This window comes from Pipra filicauda, unplaced genomic scaffold (assembly GCF_003945595.2).
Source record: "Pipra filicauda isolate LSUMZ 115617 unplaced genomic scaffold, ASM394559v2 scaffold121_size3267253_pilon, whole genome shotgun sequence".
NCBI classification, from domain to species: domain Eukaryota; kingdom Metazoa; phylum Chordata; class Aves; order Passeriformes; family Pipridae; genus Pipra; species Pipra filicauda.
Genome location: NW_024103674.1, coordinates 1,401,390 through 1,423,253, shown reverse-complemented (window position 1 = coordinate 1,423,253; position 21,864 = coordinate 1,401,390). Strand labels below are relative to the sequence as shown.

At 47.0% G+C, this 21,864-nt stretch overlaps 2 protein-coding genes and 2 long non-coding RNA genes across 12 annotated transcripts in view; 2 read left to right on the top strand and 2 right to left on the bottom strand.

Moving 5' to 3' along the window:
* Positions 1 to 388: 388 nt before the first annotated feature.
* On the top strand, positions 389 to 6,368 carry LOC120324562. Its single transcript, XR_005565969.1, has 2 exons — positions 389 to 1,830; positions 2,659 to 6,368. It is a non-coding gene; the product is annotated as an uncharacterized LOC120324562 (long non-coding RNA).
* Positions 2,374 to 14,539, bottom strand: LOC113992502. Of its 6 annotated transcripts, XR_005565956.1 has the most exons (5): positions 14,176 to 14,539; positions 8,749 to 8,829; positions 7,373 to 8,667; positions 4,917 to 5,011; positions 2,374 to 2,544 (listed from the first exon to the last, which is right to left on the bottom strand). It is a non-coding gene; the product is annotated as an uncharacterized LOC113992502 (long non-coding RNA). The 6 variants fall into 6 exon arrangements; XR_005565958.1 differs by lacking the exons at positions 2,374 to 2,544; positions 4,917 to 5,011 and adding an exon at positions 5,214 to 6,649; XR_005565968.1 differs by lacking the exons at positions 2,374 to 2,544; positions 4,917 to 5,011 and adding an exon at positions 5,214 to 5,587.
* On the top strand, positions 14,049 to 20,991 carry DYNC2I2 (dynein 2 intermediate chain 2). Its single transcript, XM_027729851.2, has 9 exons — positions 14,049 to 14,241; positions 14,858 to 15,112; positions 15,807 to 15,916; positions 16,890 to 17,047; positions 17,483 to 17,592; positions 18,278 to 18,445; positions 18,841 to 19,073; positions 19,829 to 19,986; positions 20,574 to 20,991. The coding sequence occupies exons 1-9, from the start codon at positions 14,164 to 14,166 to the stop codon at positions 20,810 to 20,812; spliced, it is 1,509 nt and encodes a 502-aa protein (XP_027585652.1). The 5' UTR covers positions 14,049 to 14,163; the 3' UTR covers positions 20,813 to 20,991.
* The window catches only part of SPTAN1 (spectrin alpha, non-erythrocytic 1), a 47,890-nt gene continuing 46,996 nt past the window's right edge, over positions 20,971 to 21,864 (bottom strand). For all 4 annotated transcript variants that reach the window (XM_039387791.1, XM_039387793.1, XM_039387799.1 and 1 more), the window contains one exon: positions 20,971 to 21,294. In XM_039387791.1, the coding sequence (XP_039243725.1) occupies positions 21,169 to 21,294 (126 nt within the window). In that variant the 3' untranslated portion in view covers positions 20,971 to 21,168. The remainder of the gene's footprint in view (positions 21,295 to 21,864) is intronic.

The following is a 21,864-nucleotide window of genomic DNA, read 5'->3' as shown; positions in this document are numbered from 1 at the left end:
GTGCGCTCCGAGCCCCCCGCCCCGGGGCGCGCTGTGCCGCGGGCGTCGCGCTGCGCAGGCGCGGACGCGCTCTCCCCGCCCCGCGCCGGGGAAGGCGAGGCGGGCCCAGCGCGCGCGCAGCCGCGGGGAGGCCACGCCCCCGCTGTCGCCCTGGAGCCGGGCGTTGATTGGTGGGGAGACTCGGTAGGGGGGCGTGGCCTCGGCGCGGAGACACAGAGGACGGCGCGCGCGGGAGGGCGGAGGGGTATTTGGGGGGGGTTTCGCGCCTGCGCGCGGCGCACGTGCCCGCGCGGACTCGCTGAGGCGCCGCGCGCGAGGCCCCAGGGGTGTGTCACCTCCCCCCCCACAGTCCCCTCACGGCCGCCCCCCCCTTCCGGCCCGTGTGCAGGCACCGACACACGGCACGGAGAGGAGAAGAGGCAGCAATGGTGTTCGGGGGCACCTGTCTCCAGATGGTCCCAAATGGTCCCAAAAAGCGCCAATGCTGCGCTGTCCCGCCGCCAGAGGCGACCCCTCGGGACCGGCTTCAGAGCCACCGGCGAAGTCGTGTTTCCCCCTGGGAATGTAGTGATCCCTGTCTCCCTGCGCTGCCTCCTTTAGCTGGGATGTGTCCCAAAGCACTTACAGAATCACCAAGGCTGGGAGAGACCTTTGGGATCATCCGGTCCAACTATGCACCAAGTGCTCTGTAACCCCTAAATCACATCACCCTGCACCACATCCAACACCTCCAGGCATGGTGACTCCACCACCTCCCTGAGCAACCCATTCCAATGCCTGACACCTGAACAGTGAAAATACTGTTCTGATATCTGATTTGAATTGCCCATCTCAGCTTAAGGCCATTTCTTCTGCTCCTCTCACTGAAGACACAGCAGAAGAAACTGGCCCCCACCACACTACAACCTCCTCTCAGGTAGTTGTGGAGAGTGATGAGGTCCCCCCTGAGCCTCCTCAAGACTAAACAAGCCCATATAAATAACTTAGTTGAGGGCACAGAGCCCTGTCAGTCACACCCAGCCCGTCACTGTGGGAGCACAGCTCCAGAAGGTCACGGAGCCGCCTGCCAGCACCTGCCACTGCACCCAGAGCAGCAGGACTTTAAATAACCCATTTTGTCCCTTTCCTGTCCACCTGTCATGGCAGAGCTCAGTGCAGCTTCACAGCTACAGCTTACCCGGGTTTGCTCTTAAAGGAACAGCCGAGTCACTCTTTTCTATTGAAATCAGCACCACATCAGTCATAGACGAGTGTTATGACACAGATCGGGCTCAGAAACAAGTACAGCTTCGAGGAAATAGGAGTTACCCATTTGTATTTGCTTCTCAGTCACACATTAGCCCATTCTCCCTGCTTGTTTCCTCTTTTGCCTCATCAAATTGCCCTTACAAGGCCTGGATTAGTTCCTGCCTCCTCAGGGGTCTTGACTTTCGTTTTCTGGTTCCTACTCCCACCTGTTGCTTCCAAATCCCAATTGTATTTTTCCTTTTGTATTCCAAGCTGTCACTTCCCACCAGCTCTGTCTTTGCTTCCACTGCCACCCACAACAGCTGCCACATGTCCAGGATTTGGGTTGTGCTTCCCTGGGCAAAGACCAGCAGAGAGGAGCTGCCATCCCTTCGTTCTCTGGTTTCACACACAGCAATGACCACCACTGGTCACAAAAGGGAAGCAAAGCATCACAGCTTTATAAATGCAAGATTATCATATCCTTCCCGAGAGGGGTGTCCCAAGGCCTTTCTGAAGCCCTTCACAGCAAGGTAACTCCTTTCAGACTCTGCCTGCACCTCCCAACATCAATTAAAATGGATATCTTCCCATTCAGAAGAGGTAAGCTCATGTGTAGGGCTTGGTTTTCTTCCTCCTGTTTCCTTTGGGTCTCTTGACTATGCAGGTGTATTTCCTTGGGGTTTCTTTTTCTCATTTCTCACCTGTAATTTACTGTTATTTTGTCTTTCTCTAGATTAGCCTTTGAAGGTCTGTAATTTGAAATAGCAGTGCAAAGTTTGAAGGCTAATTCCAAGCAGGAACATAACGATCCAAGCAGTATCTGCCAGCTCCCTACTAGAATCCCTTGTTTAGTCTATAAATTACCTGGCATTCCTGAAGTACATGATCAAGGTGATCCACTGATGTATCCAAAGTCAAGTAATCATTAATTTTAACTGCTATACTGTTAAAAACACATTTCCACTATCTGTTTATACTGTCCTAAAACTAGCTATTATAAAAGAAAAAAGTGCATATTAATTATATATATTTAAAAGAATGTGAATATATGCAAATATTAAAATAACAAAATATATAATAATTAATATATATAAAATATTAAAATAAACATATTTCATTTTAGACACAAAATACAAACCTGTGTTTTCATATGAAAAAAGAAAGCAGAGGGTTCAGTTTTGGGGGAAGGAAGAGGTATTCTTTCACATAGTTTCTTTTTTTTTTTTTGCTTGCTTGCTTCAGTTTAGTGCTGGTGATGTGCTGTTCCCAGCTTCCTAAAACACCTTTTGTCCTAACTCTTCCTCAGTTCTCTTCCTGTTACAAAAGTTATGTGAACATCAGTACATTTTCTCCAGTTCTACATCCCTTTCCTCCCACTGACCAGGTACTGTTGCTTTAACAGCTTGGATTTTCTCCTTTTCCAAACAGAGCCTTCCTTATACAGCCCAACCACGGTCTAACTTCTGGGGACATTTCATAAAAGGTCTCAAAACAACAGATGCTCACTTGCTGCTGGGGCTTGGCTCAAAGAATTTGACAATTCCCAGAGTGATGCCCTCTCTGCACTCTCCTCTTTGCTCTATGGAAAAATGAAGGAGTAAAGCTAAGCCTCTGAGTTAGAGTCGTTGTTAAGCCCTGAGAAGGATGAGAGGAGAGCACCCAGTGGCTTCTGCAGCTGATTTCATTTAGTGTTTGTTCTTGCTGCTCACTCAGGAGGAACATGACTCAAATATTGTGAAAGAGCAAATGGCAACACAGCTCTCAACTCAGCCTGAAACTGCTCCTCTGTGTATGTACACAAACCCCACGGAGTTTCATTACAAAGGAAGAAGAGTGGGATCTGTGTGACACAAACCCTTGTTGTTACATGAGTTACCTGCTGTTACACAAGACTTTCAGAAATGACAGGTGATGCTCAGACCTAATACATAACTGGGTTTAATATCCCTGATACAATAACAACAAAAAAAAACCCCCAAACACACAACAAAAATTTGAAAGTTTAATTGCTAAATATTCAGTTACCTCCTTTCACTTCTTTCTAATGTTTTTCATTTTCTAAACCTCTAAGGCAGTTTTAGTCCTTGAATAACTGTTAAGGGGATAAATGTACAGTTATAATCCTGAGATACGGGGAGGGGTGTGAATGTATTCAGAGAAGATTTACATCCTTCTTCTCTCATCTTCTTGTAAGACCTTTATCAACTACTCTGATTACATCAAACAGAACAGTAACATTTTTCCCTGAACTGCACTGTCCAAGTAGCTGTGCTGCCTATATCACAAACACCTCATTCCTCATATTACATTACATATTACAAATTACAGAGTCAGGATTCTGGCTTGTGTTTGAATTTCAGGCTGCACAGTTCAAGCTGCAAAACTGTGGCATCTTCCACATGCAGTGCCTGAGTACTGAGTGCTCACAAATCAGGGAGTTACATCTTTGCAGCCTTCCCATGGCAATGACTTTGTCAGGCTAATTAATAAAATTGGGGGGATTTGGCAGCAGCTGATAATGATTAATGGCCTTACAATTTAGAGAGTGTAGAAGCAACTGCATGTTTTCCTCAAGAATTGACTAAACAGAGCTTCTTTGTAAAGGAAATCTTATATTTGCTCCTTGAGGTGAAAGTTCAGATCTCCCAATATATCTATCCTTGGTTAGGTGTGTTACTACAAGACAGAGACATGATTGGTAATCATGATTAATTCCTGGAATTCGAAGGCAGCTGTAAATTTTAAACACAAACCCCTAGTTTGGCAAATGAAATCAGAAAATGTGCTAAATCCTCTCAGATCCAATGCAGTGATGTGTGGAAGAAAGAGCACATTTCCTCCTAAGTATTTCTGCAGTGCAAAATGGGCATATAGAAAATCATGCAAGTCAGTATAATCAGTAGCAACTCACAGTTTTACCTCATTCCATCCCAAAGAATCTCACAGCCTTTATGGAGATTGTAGTAGAGAAATACAAACCAAGGATCATTTTACCCCCCCTGAAATGCAACCAACTGCTTAACAATTGTACCTCTATGCTGGGAGCCTGGTCTGCCACAGGAAACTTGCTCTGGATTAGGAACAAAGGTTCCCCCTTGGAATTTTTTAGACTCTATGAAATTTATGAGTATGGATATTAATTTTGTAGAGTCTATGAACACTTTTAAATGACTGGGCACACCAGTGAGTTGAAGGCACATGTGGAGCACACATAAGCTTGGACTTGATAGCAAAGCCTGACTGGCATATCAGGGCTGGCTGGGAGCAGCAGGGGCTGGTTTGCTGTGTGTGATCAGAGTGACAGCCCTCAGGAACCGCTGAGCCTCCCCGGCCCTACAAACAGTCTGGCACAGCCATTAACCAGGCAAATACGTCCCCTCCAACTGTTTATTCATCACTCCCGTTAGAACTGAATGGTGAGATAATGACAGAAGAATCTTCCACGTGTCCCTGCAGTTGTTGCAGTTTAAACCTTCGGATGAAAATATTTCGGGGCTGATAAGTGGCTTGGAGCAGGACAGCAGGTCAGTGACACTGACAGCAGGCAGTGACTAACAGTGTGTAGCTGAATAAATCCAGTGATCCTATTTATATTGGGGTTTATTTTTATTTTTGCTGGAATTCCCATTAGACATAGTTGCTAAACCTGATTTTTACTTTTTCCTATAGCAACATTTTTAACTTACCAGAGTATCTGCTTGGAATCCCTGAAGAGATGGATGGTCATGTGCTCACTCCCAGGTACCAGAGGCAAAGAGGCAGGCAAAATATTCTGAAAAACCTTAAATGAAATTGAAAGGCCGTGAAACCTAAGCCACTTCTGTACATGGGACATAAGCTTTGTGGGTGCTTAAGAATGTTTTGTTCATATTTTGCAGATAAGGTGTACAGTTGTGAATTTTGTTATTAGAGCCAGTCCATCCTGCAGTGAGGCAATAGGAGACTTCAACCGAGCTCAATACAGCTACAATTTCACAAAAATGTTTGAAAAACCAGATGTTTATTTGAAATCAGCTGGTGATTAAATGGTATATGTTGTGGTTGGGTTTGTGTCTCCATCTGAGGCTTTATTTTGCTACAGATGCTCTGTGTAATGAAAGCTCTCATGAGAAAAACTGAGCACTGACAAGAAGTATTCCTAGGTAGAATGATCAATCACAAATAAATACACTTTCAAACTGGAATACCGGAGGATTTATACTGGGAGTTATTCTGGAATACTTGTGCCAACCAAATTTTTATGTAGAAGGCCCTGAAATAATTCCCAGGGGAAGTAGCTCCTCAGTTTCCTTCAGTGATGCTCTATCTGAAGCAAGGCTGAATTTCCTCTCAGAAGCTCTTGTGCTAGAGAGGATTTCTAAGGAAACACAATAAATATAGATAAAAAAGCATGGAAGTGACAGTAGTAAAAATTGAAATGAATCCTGAATTGAAGCTTTAGGATAACTAAGGAAAAACTATACTTTGTGCTTCTGTGGGTTCTCCTGCAAGGAGATGTACAGAAGATCCCCTCCCTCTTCTCCACTCACAGGGAAATTAAAAGGGAGCCAACATTTCTACAGAGACAATTTATAAATGTTTGCTTTCCAGGATTTTAACTCTGGCCAATTCTCCAAACTCTTATTTATCATCTCCTCAGTCCTGCAGCAGGAAAACTTGCTGAATCCTAAGCAAAGTTGAGTAACACTTCTAGATTTGGTCCCTCAGGAATAGCAGTAGAGACAGATTTTACACTCTGCGTATTTCATCCATTGTCTTCTTACCAAGTGGCAGCGGGTTTTGTGGGAATCATTAAAAACTTCCCTTGTGATGCAGAGCACTATTGATATTTGAACTCTCAGGGGGAGTAACCTCTGTCTCTATCCAAAAAGCATCAGATTAAAATAAACACAACATTGCTCAGTGAAGAGTGAGGATGTTAATGACAATTCTGGGGTTTGAAGTTGGCATCACTCAAACATTTGCAGCGTGTCTTGAGGCCCGTGTAGGAGTGTGGTGACAGGAAAGGTGAGACAAAAGACAGGCAAACATGTAGGAATCTGTCATATACAGGTTTTGCTGTAATAGACATTGTACACATTGTTCTTTTCATCTGAGAATGTCAAAGCTCATTAAAAAAATCTAGTTAAATATAAGAAGCTCTGTGAGGAAAGTAATTCTTTTCCTGGTAGGTGAACAGAATGCCAGAGTTATTCAGTTATTGCTCATTAGAGCTGGAAACAAAACTCAGGAACAGGACAGGGCTCCAACTTGGGCTGCAGAAAGTGCTGCACGAGTTGCCGACAGTGAAGATCTGGGAGTGGAATTTGGTTAATTGTGTCAGTCTGTAGGAACAGTTACTATTTTTTGGCATTATATAGCTCCGAGAGTCCTGAGAGTCCTGCAAGGTGTTACCTGCTCACAAAGCAGAGAGGTGGCTCTGGCATGGAGGAATGTAAAGTCTTTCAGGACATAGTTTGACAACCTATTTTTTGGTAGAAATTCCTACTTATGCATTCCCCACCACACACTCCTCTTCCCCTTCACACTGTCCCTGCATTGTGCCAGTGCTTTTTTTTTCCTGGTGCAGCCCTATGTTAAATTGAATCAGGGAACTGATTTCAATTAGAAATAGTCCCCATAAACTCCATTTATTTTTAACTTAGACTAGTACGCTGAGCTGGTTCCCTGGTGCAGATGCATGAACAATGTCACAAGAAAGAGAGTCCCTTGAAGGGAGTAATGAAGGAGTGAGGAACATGTTGCACAAGTCTCACTTAGAGGTGTTTGTCCAACTGCCCTTAACCGAGCCCAACCATGACAAGGTTCTAATTGCAACTGGTGTGAAAAAATAGCTATTTTTTTTGTAAGTTTTGTTTAAATTAACACAAGCAAGTGGAATATATCAATAAACAAAACAGCAGCTCTGCCTCCTCAGGTGATCCTGGAAAAACTTTTAGAGCAGAATTTGAGATCATTGACAAATCATCATCCTTCCCTTTTCAGAGTCAAAACAAAGGAAATAACCTTTAAACTCCATGCTTGTTTTCACAGGGTTATGACTGGAAAATAATTTCATCTGCCTCTCTAAGGGGGGGTGGGATTAAACAAAGTCGAGACCATTTCCCTCCCACCACAGCCGTACATTTATTATCTGACTCACCACTTCTGGGACTCCTTCTGGCAGCTCTGGCTTTACTGCACTGAAAACTCAAGCCTGTGAAAATATTCCCTGTTTTCAGGTTACTTTGTTCTCTGTTTCGTTCAGGTCAGTATTCCTTCCTTTAGGGGTTTGGAACTAAACCTTCAGTAAGAGCTGGATGTTGCGGCTCTTAAGCCTTGTGGGTTGGGAAGGAAGGGGGGAGGGAAGGAAGGGAAAGCAGAAATGAAGGGGGAGGAGAGTCCATATCTGAAGAGAGATTCCAGGCTAGAGAAATTTTCCTGACATCCATTCAGTTTCCAGCAGAGCCTCCTTCAAGGGCTTTTCCTGAGATCCAAAGGCCCTTCCAATTCACAGCGGCATTTCCATGCAAGTTCCCCTCTGGGAGCTAAGGTATAACTGCACTCCTGGATAATAATCCCAAAGAACACCACCAGCCTCCCATTGAAATGTCAACTAGGCACTCCTGTTGTAGGGAGTAACAAAGAGATGCTAATATAATTAATTATGAAGCCTCGGTACCCTCATTAACACATCTTTAGTGCCTAGATCTTTGAAAATCAGCTGTATAAAGTGACTGTCAGAGTTAATTCCTTATAAATTGCCTCCTGTCACATCCCAGCACAGCAGCAAGTTCTCTCAGGCCTTGGTGCTAAGAAATCTGGGTGGTTTTTTTTAGTTCTGATGCAGTTATATCGCTGTTATTAAAGGTATAAGCTGTTGCATAAGTAGGACTTTGTCAGGCTGGAGTAGAGAAAAATAAAAATGCCTTTAGTCAACCCAGCTTGCACAGTTGGGGGCATAAATAGGAAAAGTTTCAGTCAACTAGATGGAGAACTAAGGACAAAAGAAAAAAAATAAAAACCAGGACTGAAAGGTGTCACATAATCTGGCATTAAAATGTTTCCGGACCTTTTTTTAAATTTGGGGATCGCAGCCAGTTTATGGCTCTCCCTCCTCCTGCTGCCTTTACGACAGCATTCCAGCTCCAGGCCTCATTCCAGAGCATCCTCCCTCCCCTCCACTCCCAAATATATATTTCAATAGGCTTAGGCTTCACGGAGTTCCAAAACCAGCATGTAATTGGGGCAATTGTCTTTTACACTCCTCCACAGAGAGCCACAGTCATGCAGCTTAAGCCCTGTTTTGTCATGTTTTCACTCTTTTTTTTTTTTTAAAGTGGGTCTGAGATCAGTTTTTGTGTTAGGAACAAATACATATATAGTGAAGAAAAAAGTTACCGAAATGGGCTGCATCGGTGGTTCCTTCTGTGGTTTCTGAGTCCCAGACTGTCACTGCTACAAGATAAAGGGAGGTGATAAAAGGAAAGTGATCCTTACAAATCACTTGGCATTTTCTGCAGCAGTTGAAACACTCACACTGACACATCCAATTTGTCTGTACAAGATATTCTGCTTCTCTTCATCTTCCATGTGCTTTTGAGAAGGTGATAATCTTTCCTGCAATACATAATTTCGTGAAGTTAGCTCTGTGTGTTTGTATAATATGCTCCAGGACCCTTTGGGATCCCCGTTGTACTTGGGATAACAAACCAATCAAAATGAGCTATTTATATTTGCCATTTCAGAAGTGGCTTTCACACTAAGTGATTTTGCTGGTCTAGCTAGCGTGGCAATATGCAAATTCTCTAAATGGAGGTGAAATTTCTACCAGTAAGAGGAGTCCTTGCAAATCTCTTTCTTGCTGTATTAGTTGACATCATGGTAGGAGCATTATTTTATTCTCCACTCTTACAGTACATCTCTGTATCCCAGTAAAGCTATGATGTATTTACTGATCACTCATTGTTCATAGAAATAATGTTTAAGAAATGAGAGTAGCGTGCTTGAAATTAAACAAATATACAGATTTCTGAAGAGCAATCAAGAACTATCATGCAAATTCTGCTTGCTTGCTTTACATAAGCACAGATCTGATGGTCCCAAGTGGGATGTAACTACTTATTTCTGAATGTCCTTTTTTGAAACAACACTTCTGCAAAGGAGAACTAGTTCTACTCAGATGAGCAATACCTGTCCACAATGCCTCCTGAGATAACCAGCTGCTGCAGACATAGCAATTAAAATCCCAATAGCTGTTTGAGATAGTGGACATAGTACGAGTTGATGAAGTGATGTACAGAAGAGATAACTAATTTTTAGTCATGCATGGTTACTGAAAAAGGGATTCATTTAAGGGATCTTGGGTTTTCAGCACTGCAAAGGGTCAGGTCCCTTTTAGGAATGGCACAGCAGATTGTACCCTTATGTCTGGGATGAGATACTGGACGTGCTGCTACGAACTCAGCAGGAACTGGAGGCTGCTGAGCCCAAACCAGGCGAGACACTGCCAATCACCCTGTGACACCCCCGAGGCCCTGCCCAAGGCAGAGGCTCCCAGCTGCCACCAAGTTCAGAGCCCCATGACAGCCAGGATTCGGGATCCTGAGCCTTTCACAGATGCCTCCTTGGACAATCCCTGGTGCTCGGCCCCGTGCCAGCCCCACTGCGGCTCCAACCCCGCTGGCAGTGCCTTTGTGCCCCTGTGGTGGTGACTTGCTGCCACCTGCCACAAAACCTTCCCCCAGCTCCTTCCTGGTCTGGTTACACTCCACTGAAATCTTTGTCTTATTATTAATCATCAAGGAAGGAATGTGGGATAAACAATACCTGCACAGGGCAAGGAATTGCACCCATATTTTATGAGTCCCCTACTGTAATTCTGCAGAGCACAGCAGATCCATGATTTTAATGGAAATGGATTCTTTGGATAATGTATCATGTCCCTGTGTAACAGGACATCAGAAATGAGGCAACATGTTTTCTGATGAGAGGGAGAAATAGGTTTTTAAAGCAAAAAGGGTACAGCATTTGCAGGGACATTTTGGGGTGGAAACAGGAAAAAGAAGGTCTGAAATTAGAGAAAATACATGAGCCTGTTAGGATGGACTGGGAATAAATAGGTAAGGGAGTCACAGAGCTTGAGAGAACACCTCAGGTCCGCACAAGGATCCGAACCCTCACCAAGGTACTGAGCACCTGGTGGGTTGCACAGACATTGTGTTCAACACTGACAGTTGTGGGGACCTTTTCTGCCTTCAGGTTTGGTGGATTTTAACATCACAACTCTCTAACAAAAGCCAAATATGGGAAAACTGATCAGATATTGTCCATATCCCAATAACAAGCACAAAGTGTCAGCACAAAGCCAGTTCAAACTCCATATTCCATCCTTTGGTTAATGCAAAGGCAATAGTTCAGTACCCAGACCTCAGCCAGACCAAATCTGTCACCTTGGGCCATTCCCAGTCACAGGTGGGAAAGGAACAACCAGGGAACAGAATGAGGTCTTGCTGGTTATACAAGCTGGGGAGACAAGTAGGTCCTGGGGTGACAATTCTATTAAACAAACCCTTGCTGTTGTTTGGAGAGTTTTGTTGGTTGGCTGTGGTTTGTTTTGAATAAAGGAGAAGATGTAAAAGTTCTGTTCCTCTGAACAAAACCATCGGTCAGCAAAAGGCAGTGCCTTCAATCATGTGTAAAGCCCCTCCCTGCCAGTCTGAGTTTCAAGAGCTCTTTCTCATGGCTGGACTGATCTGTGCATGTTGTTTTACTGTATCTGTTTGGGGTGGAGGGAGCCGAGGGGAAGGTGTAAAAGCGGAAGGCTCAGTTACGTCTCTCTATTTTTGGGTACAATCTGATGTTTGGCCTGTCTGGAGCCTCGACAGAACTGAATAGTTTCATTTATCACAAATCCAGGGCAGCGACTGCACCCACTAGTGGGGGAATTTTTACTGAGATGCAGCTCAGAGTGTTTGTTTTGCTCAGGTCACAGTGATCAGACCCCAGAGTGCAGCTTGTCTTACAGCTCAGTCCTTTTTTGATGCTTTTCCCCCCAGTGCTTCTTCCCTGTTCTCTCTTTACCTCAACCTTCTCCTGTTGTTTTCTGATGATTTGCTCCATTATGTGAAATTGAAAACTTCCTACACTCTCTTTTCCTCATGAAAAGAGAGAGGAAAGAGCACAGATCAGCCCTGCAGTAAAAACTGCCACTTCAGAGAGACCTGGCAGCCTCAGGCCAGGAACAGCCCTTCCTCAGTTATCCCCGATTTTGCCTTATTTCCAGCATGGAGTGAAAACAAAACCATCCCTGTATCTGATACTGCCAGGCCAGAAAGAAAAAGCAACATAAGATTTCTTGAAACACCTTTGATATATTAAAACTCCAGAGAAACTGGAATAAAGAAGGATCAAAGTGGTTACTTAGAACAGGCATTGTCTGCAGCTGTTAGCTCCTTTCTCATCCTCAGGGAAGAAAAAAGCCCAGACATGCACCACGTTCCAGGGAACATGTTCTACATGTGCAGTAACTTTGCATATTACTGGCTGAAAAAAATGTTGATTTATTTTTGGTCTCTTTGGTACTCAAATTCCAGTTTTCTCATCTCTTTGCCGTCTCAAAAAACTACAAACTTTCCTCCTTAAGTTCCCTCTGACAAGTTATTTAAAGTGTTTAAACTGCAGTTTGTGTTTAGCATTTTTATGATGAGGCACCTTGTATATTAATTCACACTTGTAATATTTACTCCTCTTCTAAACAGTAATATGCCTTGGCAGTTCTACTCATACCAATCTAAGATAATTTAATGATGACTTAAGATGATCTATTTATAGAGGATAAATCTTAAACATGAAGAACCTCTTAAAAAAACACTCTGCTATTGGGTTCAAATATTTAGTATCAGTTATTCAACATAAACTTTAAAAGTCCCACTACTTCCTGAATTTAAATATTTGCAGTAGAAAAATCTCATCCAACAATGCTTGTTTTCTGTCCTTTTAATAGGGTTTTTGAATTTGAATAGAAAATATATTTATTCCACTCATGAAGGGGCAGATGGTCTTGTCACTGTCCTGCATCTTTAAGCTCATGTCTTAAAAATTAAGCCTTTCTCAGGCAGTGCTGTACTGGATCTCACCAATACCAGCAGCAGAACATTGGTGTATGATACAGCAGTTAAGATTTTTAATGAAAAAGCTGAGGCAGGACCTCAAGTATTTTTTCCAGAGAAGTGACTGAACTCCTGCTGTGACAAAACCAGGACATTGTTTCCAACAGTCATGTTTTTTAAAGCTCCTTTGTAAATGGATGTTTTAAAAAAGGTGGAAACAGAAAGCTGAATGAGAAATAAAGATAATCAAGTCGACTCAAAACCACAGCTACAGACACCTGGCTGGAAATCTAGAGTTCTACAGCTGTGTTTTTGAGATGTTTCACTTGCCTTAAAATTGGTAGAAAGGACAGCAGAGTACAACTTGTAATTAAGTTTTGTAATTCATATCCTGACATGTGACCTGATGAAAAATAAGTTGCTGCTGGAGATGCCAAACTTGAACTCTGGAAATTCAGATTAACTCCTGTGCAAGTCAGAGAGAGATGACAGGGCTAAAAGCACCATCAGTCCAACCCATGGGTGCATTTATGTTCTTGGCTGTTCTGTGAGGTATCCTGAAGGTTCACACCAACCAGGGGAAGAATCACAGGGAATACACAGCCAGGATTTGAAATTCTGGAGGATTCAGTTCCATTGGAACTTTTTCTTTGCTTTGAAGGAGGTGCCACTGAACCTCCTTCTGCTCCAGTTTCACTGTCTGTAAAATGGGTATAATAGTTCTTTACCACGAGTTTTAGGGAGTCTTATTTCACTATTAATTGTGAAATATTTTAGATTCCTCAGAAGAGCCATTGCATTGGCTCTGACATAAATGGATTCACATGTGCTCCAGAGGAGAACTCACTGCTGAGCTCCTACTCTGTTGATTCCCACACCCAGGCCAGGCTCCTTCCCAGCAACAGCCGGAATAACTCCCCTAAGTTGGTGCATCTGTGCCTCCTCATGCCAGAGCTAAATTTAGCCCCTGCATTCATCACCAAGGGGTTCCAATGGAGTTGCAGATTGAAAAAAACTCTAGGCACAGGGCTACCTGTTGGGAATAATCACCTAAGGAAGCGGGACATCGGTCCCTGTCCCTGCGACAGGAGCAGCACAGGTGTTATCCAGCTGTTATCCAGCTGTACCCGTACCAGGGACACTCCCAGAGCTGCCCAGCGGGCGGGAGGCACTGGGTCCCTCAGTAATTCCAGGAGCTCGGTCCCTCAGTGATTCCCCCTCAGCACAAATCACCACAATTCCCTCATCAAAACCAACCAACGCAAGAGCAAAGCAACGAGTCCAAGCACACCCCGAGCTTTTCGCGTTCGGAGCCGGCTCCCCGGCCCCCTTCCCTCGGCAAACACACGGCGACACTCCAATCAGAGCGGGAATTCCCCCGTGTATCTGGAATTAGCGATAATTCCTCCTCAGCTTTGTCGCCCCCTCCCCGCCGCCATCTTAGCTCCTGGCAGCCCCCGCGCCCTCCCGCCTGTGCTGGCACTGGGGACCCGACGGCGCGGCAGGACCAGGCGGGCCCCAGCGAGGGCGGCCAGAGGGGGAAGAGAAACCGCCGCCGGACCTACAGCATTAGTGACAGTGCCGGGGACAGCCCGCGCCCCTCTCCCGCACGGAGCCGCCGCCCGCCCAGCACAGCCCCTCCGTGCCCGTCCCCAACATGGCTCCGCCCGACTCACTTTACCGCCCACGGCCCGGCGGGCTCGTCGCTCGGGTGACGTCATCGCGCATCGCCCGTTTCCATGGGAACCGGCGGAGCCTGCGGTGGGAGCGGGACGGGCCTCGACCCCCAAAGCTCCGGGATTCTCGATCCCGCCGGGACCCCCTCTCACATCCCGGCCTCACCATGTTCACGGACCTGGCGGCGCCCGGCGCCGACGTGCAGTCGCTGTGGAGGAGCGCCCGGAGTGCTCGCTGCGAGGCGGTGAGAGACCCCGGGGTGGCCTTGCTCCGCGCTCTTGTACCGCCGGGCCGAGCCGGGCCGCGCCTTCCCCGGTCCTGCCGGGATCGTGCCCCGACTTGCCCCCTCCGTGCTCCTCCGTGGCCGCCCGCAGGTCCCGGTGCCTGGGACCGAGCCCTACCCCGCGGGGCGCTGGCGGTGCGGGCCGGTGTGTGCCCGCCGGCTCTGCCCCTTCCAGCCCTTTACTGATTTGGCCCCCGTACACGAACTGGCAAAGAAACGCCCGCGCAGCTGCCGCCGAGCGGTTCGAGCGGTCATAACGCGGCGCTGTCACCTGTGCGGTGCTCGCCGGTCCCTCCGGAGCTCGCCGCTTTCTCACCTTCTCCAGCTCTCCCCATTCCGCGCTTTAGAGCACGGCCTGAACCTGGCTGGCATTCGGGCATCTCTGCCTCACATCAGCTCTCGGGAAGGTCACAAATACATCCCCTGCACAGGTACGGAGGCACCTGTGCTTAGCCATGAACCAGAGCTGTGCAGATGGGCTGGAAAGTCTCTATGAAACGCCAGAAGGTGCTTTGAATGCTTTGTGCAACACTTGTTTTCCTGTTTGGATTAGAGACTGTCTGTCTTCTTTTACCAGAAAAGCTGCCAGACTGGGAGAATTTCCACAGCAGAAGCTGCAGCACAGTCTCACACAGGCCAGGACGCCGCGGTGCAGACGGAACAGGGCAAAGATGCTCTCCAAGACTTCCAGCGAGAAGTCCAAGTAGATTACACTGGCCTTCTGTCATTCCTTCAAAGAGTGGAGGACGCTGTTATCAAAGAGCTAAATAAAAACTGGGAAAGCCGTGCCTTTGATGGCTTTGAAGTGAACTGGACAGATCAGAATGAAACAGTAAGTGGCAGAATTCAGACCCTTGTCATTGCCCAAGCAGGGCTGGTTGCAGTGGCTCTGAGTCAGTAGTTCTATTCCTGACTGCTGTGATTGTTCTTGCCAGGTTCTAATAATTAACCATTACAAGTTGGATTAGTTTGGGGGGGGTTTTCCACCTTTCTCCTTGCTTGGTAAAACTTATTCCTGCTGGTGACCGAGTTGTAGCAGCGGTGTGAGAAGGAAGGCTGCAATCAGTGCAGGCTTCTCTTCAGTGCCTTTAGAGCACTCCAGACTAGCAGGGATCTAGGAACAGTTGCAGTCAGTGATCTGGCAGCTCTTCTTACTTAAATTCTGTTTGTTTAGTGCACAGTGCTCAGGAATGGAAGCAGTTTGTATCAGATAGCAAACGTTGGGACTGACGTTTTCAAACCGCTCAGCAAGTGCCAGACTCACACGTGGGGGGTGCTGTGAATCCTCAGGCACAGCCTTCCAGAGCTGTGCAGTCTGAGAAAGGCAGTAATGGAGTGACAGTTGATTTGGTAGGGTTGTGTTGGGGCTTTGTTTCCCAGTAGGAATTAAACAACCGTTTCACATCAGTCCTTGGGCAGAGGGAAGCCCAGGCTGTAACAACACAATCACATCAGAGGTGGGCACAGAGCTCATGTCTCTGTGTTCAGAGATTGCTGCTTCAGTGCTTGGATTTGGTCTCTCCCAGGTGTTGTGTTTGCATACCTTGTCATACCCAGAGGCTCAGGATAAAAACCTGCAGGTCACCAGTGTCTCATGGAATGCCACGGGATCTGTCATCGCCTGTTCCTATGGCCGGTGAGTATCCGGGTGGATTGGGAGTGCAGCTGAGGCTGATAGGACACCTCAGGCTGACCTCAGGTCTAGATATGTTTGCTTTCTATTGTCAGTAATAAACTAACACATATAGAAATAATTCATCTTCAAAGTAACAAAATTATGTCTTATTTCTTCTACCTTTCCCCCTGCCCTGAAAATGGATACATGATCTTACTGTTTCTAGGTAGATTCTGTTTGGAAAGAATATGTAAAGAGCAGATGCACTTGCAAATATCTGTAGGTGGGGTTTGTGCTTTATCTTCACTGAGATCGTGGTGTTTCATGTGGTCTCTGAGAACCCTGGATGAGCCTGGCACCTGTTCATGCCCAGTGCACCAGACATGAACTGACACACATTCAAGGCTTTCTGAATGAGGCTTGGACAAAACATTCATGTAATTTAACAATGTCTGTACAGCCTCCTCTTCGTGGGCCCTAATGCTGCCCTTACTCTTGTTTCCTTCTGCTCCCATTTCCTTTGATTAAAAACCCCAGTAAAAGGGGTATCCCATGAGGGAATGTGTAGGGAAGAGTAAAACAGGGCAAACCTGTATGTTGGTTGCTCCTTCTGCTCTCCCAGTCTACAGCTGTTTGCAGATGGGAATGTGGTTTCTGTGTCTGTGGGTACCCTCAGTAGAGTTCCCTTCTCTGAACTTTCCATATGCACCCTTTTGATTGTTCCCATTATTTGCATGGTGAGTAGGCCTTGGAATAGGGAATCATACCTAAGATTTACTGGCTGGCACTTTGTTCTGTGAGCACAGACGTGGGCCTTGGCACACACTGTATAAACCAGCCCACAGAGATCCATCCCCTCGTGATCCCTTCACCTCAGTTTTCCTTCAGGCCACAAAGCAGCACATGGAAACGACCCACAGGGCATCCCAGAGCTCTGCTGGACTGGGATCCTCTGTGGGACAGGCAGGGCAAGACGTGGCTTTCTCTTTTTCAGGTTGGATGATGGGGACTGGAGCACGGAAAAATCCTACGTTTGTACCTGGAATCTGGACAGAAGAGGGTTGAATCCACAGCACCCTGACCTGGTGATGGATGTTCCCAGCTCTGTCATGTGCCTGGCTTTCCACCCCTCCCAGCCCTCACTGATAGCTGGTGGGTTGCTCTTACCTCAGACCTTGCCTGAAACACACCCTTATTTCCTGCAGCCTGGATCCTTTGGTTTCTGGCTCTGAGCTCAGCCTCAGATTTCCTGCAGAAGGAACAGTGTTGCAGCTCCTCAAACTGAGGAACTAATGCTCACCAACACAGATAAGTGCACTGTTACCTCTGAACTGGGACTTGCTGCCTCTAGTGATGTCTGCCTTTATATCATCTCCTCAGAGAGAGATGACAGAGGGAAATCCAGCCCAGGGTGTAAGGGAAGAACATACTTATTTCAGCAGAACAATGCTCTCTTACACCAGGGCAGACTGTGCCCTGTCCAGAGCTGCCCAACCTTTGAAGCTGCTGGGTCTGTTCCCACCACAGCTCCATTTGTGTGTTTGTCTGAGCTATCAGGCCTGAGATGTTCTATCTTTGTCCTTTCAGGTGGCCTTTTCAGTGGGGAGCTGGTGGTGTGGGACACCAGCAGGACAGAAGACCCTGTGATCTGGAGGACAGGGATGACAGATGACACCCACACTGACCCAGTCTATCAGGTAACAGAGATCATAGACAACAGGCAGCGCTGGGGGAGGTGAGTGTTGCCACAGCTCTGTTATCCCTTTGCTTCCTATCCACAGCCAAGCTGCTGCATTTCAGCAGCAGTCTCTTTTGCTGGCTATTTTCCCCCAAATCTAGCTCCTGAACAGACATTTACCTGTAAAAAATCACTTCTCTCTGTCCAGGGTAATTGAAGAGCAGGTTCATTCACACTTAACTAATTATTAATGCTGATGCAGCCAACAATACATGTGATGGTTTAAGAACACAAGTAGATCCTTGGGTGGAAGCCTGAAGCCCCCTGCTCTGAGGGGATTTACAAGCATGTCATTCAGTCTGGCTTCCTAAGGATTTTGTCCTTCTGGGGCCAATCTGTATTTCCTCATCTGAAAGGGAGGAAAACGTTGCTGTTTGTAGCTGGGTGAAAGTGCCATAAATGCCCCATCCCAAAAGTGAGGGCAGTGAACCATAGAAACTGCAATAGAGAATTCAGGCCTGCATTTCTCTCCTCACATCTGTGTCTGTGCCAGTCCCAGCAGCAGCTGGTTTGGTACCAGGCTCAGTGGCTGCTGCCTGGCCCCGCTCTCGTGTTGTCCTGGCAGGTCCAGGCACCGCTGGCAGCCAAGCATGGGCTGGGCCTTTGTGACAGTCCCCCACCTGAGCTGGTGGCATTTGGAACAGGTTCACTGGTTACCTGACACCAAGCACAGACACCACTCCCGGCTGCTGAGCGTGTCCACCGATGGGAAGATCCTGGTGTGGAGGGAGGAGCGGGACGGGCGGCTGGCCTTGGCCGACGGATTCGCCGTGGTGGCTCAGCAGATCCCTCGTAGCACTCGGCTGAAGAAGGTGAGTTCAGCAGCTCAAAGAGCTGATCCTACAAAAACACTCTAAACCCCGGAGCCCAAGTGTTAGAGCTCACCCTGCACACGAGAAGGACCAGGAAAATCTCATTCTGAACACACACACTAACCCTTGATCCCCATCTCCTTTCCCACACTGAAATCACCTTTGGAAGGCTGGCAACAGCTAAGGTTTTGCCATGATCTAAAGAGAAGCTGCTGGAATGGAGAACTTGCTTCTAATATTAATTCACAGAATCCCTCTGTAGGAGGATGCAGCAGCAACAGTTGAAGGCTGAGCTGTGCCCTGGGTCCCTGGCAGGCTGGGCTGAGCTGCTCCGACCACATCTGCCTTTCCCTGGAGCTCCAGTGCTCACACCAGCTCTCTCTCTTTTCTCCCAGTTGGCCTGGGCAGAGGCAGCCATGGGGGTGACCTCGCTGTCCTTCTCCCCCTTCGATCCCCACATATTTGTGGTGGGTGTGGAGGGGGGCTATTCCCTGAGGTGCTCCACTGCAGCTCAGACTCCGGCTCTCCCTCCCACGGGCAGCTCCATTCCCCTCAGAGCGCCGGTGGAACTCGCCTTTTCCCCCCACGCTGGGCCCGTCTACTCCGTGAGCTGCTCGCCCTTCCACAGGCAAGTGCTGCATGTTGGACACAGTTACCCTGGCTCTAAACACACGTTTCTCAAATAGCCCCTGGGGTGTGTTTACAAGTTCCAAAAGAGTAGCACCTGGCATTGTGAACTTTAGTTATAGTAGAAACAATGTCCCCTGGCTCTGGTGAAGCTGCCCACTAATGCAGTGTGTGGGCACACGAGCAACATCAACACCTTTCATAGATCATCCCAGTTGTTACAATTATAAATCAGTTTAAAGACAAGGGTAGGAGCTGCTAAAGTCCTTTACTTGGGCAGATCACTAAATATCTTGCTAAATCTGTAAGACTTTCTGACACCAGAAATCTCAATAGTAGCTGCTGCCAGAATTTAAATGAGAAGCTCCCGTCTCTGCCAGCAGTTCACCCACCATCCACAGAGGCCCCAAGCATGAAACATGCTGACAGCCCAGGTTTGCATTTAATTTGCATGAGACAAACCCATCTCGAACAATGCCCAGCTCTAGATCAGCAATTCTCAGGCATCCCTGGGCCACAACCCACCAGCAACTCTCACTGGTCAACACAAGCCCTCATTAAGTTTAATTGAGGGCAGTAACAAAGCTGCATCTCTACAGCCCAGGGCACAGCTTGGCAGTTGCTGCTCTAGGAAACACACTCAGACCTTTACAAAGCAGGAATATTGTCTGAGGTCATGCTCCTTGACTGATTTTTGTTCCATATCTTTAGCAATAAAGCAAAAAAGCGTTGTTTCTTGCTTCCTCCCTCCCCCAGGAACCTCTTTCTGAGCTGTGGGACTGATGGCCAAGTTCACTTGCACTCCATGCTGCAGACACAGCCCCTCTTTGCTCTGCAGGTGTCACAGAAATACCTGTTCTGTGTGTGCTGGTCTCCAGTCCGACCCCTGGTCTTCGCAGCTGCGTCTGGGGAAGGCAAGTACCTGCAGGTGCCTCCTCTTGGGTATCAAATTAAGAGTGTGCTGGGTGTTAATTAGAACAAGTCATTTGTACTAATCAGCAGATCCCACAAGCAGAGAGCAGTGTCCAAGGTTTGCACTGTGTAATTTAGTACAATGGAGTAATTTCTAACTTTAGTGACCAGGGCAACCAGTCACAGTTATTTTTCACTTTTGACAGTACCTCTACATCTGTTGCCACGGCCATTCACAGGGATAGAACATGGCAAGAATATGCCTAAAACTTATTTCCAGCTCCCTTGTTTGACATTTACTTCCAGAATGGTTTAAAACAAGGACAGTTTTCTTGAAAAATTGCCCAAATTCAAAAATTCCCCATTTTTGAGTTAAAGAATGGAGATCTCACAGAATTTGCCAAGCTGGTTTCAGGTTTCTGACAGCAGACTAAATCAGTGCTGTCTTGCAGTGATGTCAGCTGTCACAGCCTAGACACCATCAGCAGGGGGAACAGGTTAAAAATAACTCAGTCTCAGACTAAGCAGGTACTCACCTGTTCAACAGTGTCCTTTGGCACAAAGCTGCAATGAGTGTCTGTGTCTGCAGGAGAGGTGCTCCTGTTCGACCTGGCGAGGAGCACGAGGAAGCCCACGGTGTCCCTGAAGCAGGCCCTGAGCCACTGCCCTGTGTACTGCTTGGAATTTAACAGCAAGCAGGCACAGCTCCTGGCAGCAGGGGATGCTGCTGGAACAGTCAAAGTCTGGCAGCTGAGCTCAGACTTCACCGAGCAGGGACCACGGGAAATGAATCACCTGGAGCAGCTGGCGAGTGAGAGCATGGACTGAGGCAGCAGCACAGCAGCTGCATGAAGCTTGTTCCTGCCCTGACTACAGGAACAGCTCCCCACTCACCTGTTCCAGTGTTGGAAAACACAGGTAACCCACAGCTGGAGCTGCACCCATGTAACAGCTAAATTTGCATTGAACCATTAAACACCAGATGATGTGGTTCGACCAGTAACTTTTATTGAAGCACACTGCAACATGTTTCTTTTCCCTAAGAGTTTTAAGCTAAGCACTTTAAGGTTACATCATAAAGTAACATTGATTATTGTAGAGCACAAAGAGAGAGAGACACATGCAGAGCTACAGTCAGCAAACGTGAGCATGTCCTTTGCATCTTCTGGGTCTAGTGTTTCAGATCAATTCACAAAGAGTGAACGTGTAAATTCTATGTAGTCATAAGCAGAAGGCAGTTCCCTGCCCTTGCCATCCATGTAGGGCTTCATGTGAGAGATGCAGTAATCGGCCTGTTCCCGGGTCAGGTTCTGGAAGAGACACAGCACAGAGGTGAGAAAGGCTCTGGGGCTGTGGATGGGGCAGCTCCAGGCAGCCCTCCCATGCCCTGGGGCACAAACCAGAGCAGCACAACTACACCCAGCATGGAAATGCTCTGGCTGCTGGCACTGGTGAAGGGCTGGAACACCTGACCGGAGTCTTCCCACCGAAGAGAAGACAGAACAGGTGATAGACACGAGGAAGCACTGCAACCTCTTTATTTCCCTGCAAGCTGGTGGGATTCAAACAGGAAAAACTTGCCGTCTTGGCAGGGCAGAGAAAGGGAGGAGGTGTTCCTACTTTCTAAGCTTAGGCTGAAGTTTCTCCTTTGAATTGCTGTCTGGAGAAACATCTCCCTCTAGTCTCCCAGATGATGAAAGGAAGCTTTGGCTTCTGAGGACAGTGCACTCCCTTCCCAGGCCTCTGAGTAGCTCGTTTTACTCAACCTGAGCAGTTCTTTTGTCAGTTAAAGCAACTAAGTAGGGGTATTACAGCAATTTCTGTGTTTGCTGCAGAGGATCCCCTGGCAGGGTCAGAACTGACTCAGCCCCAGTGACATG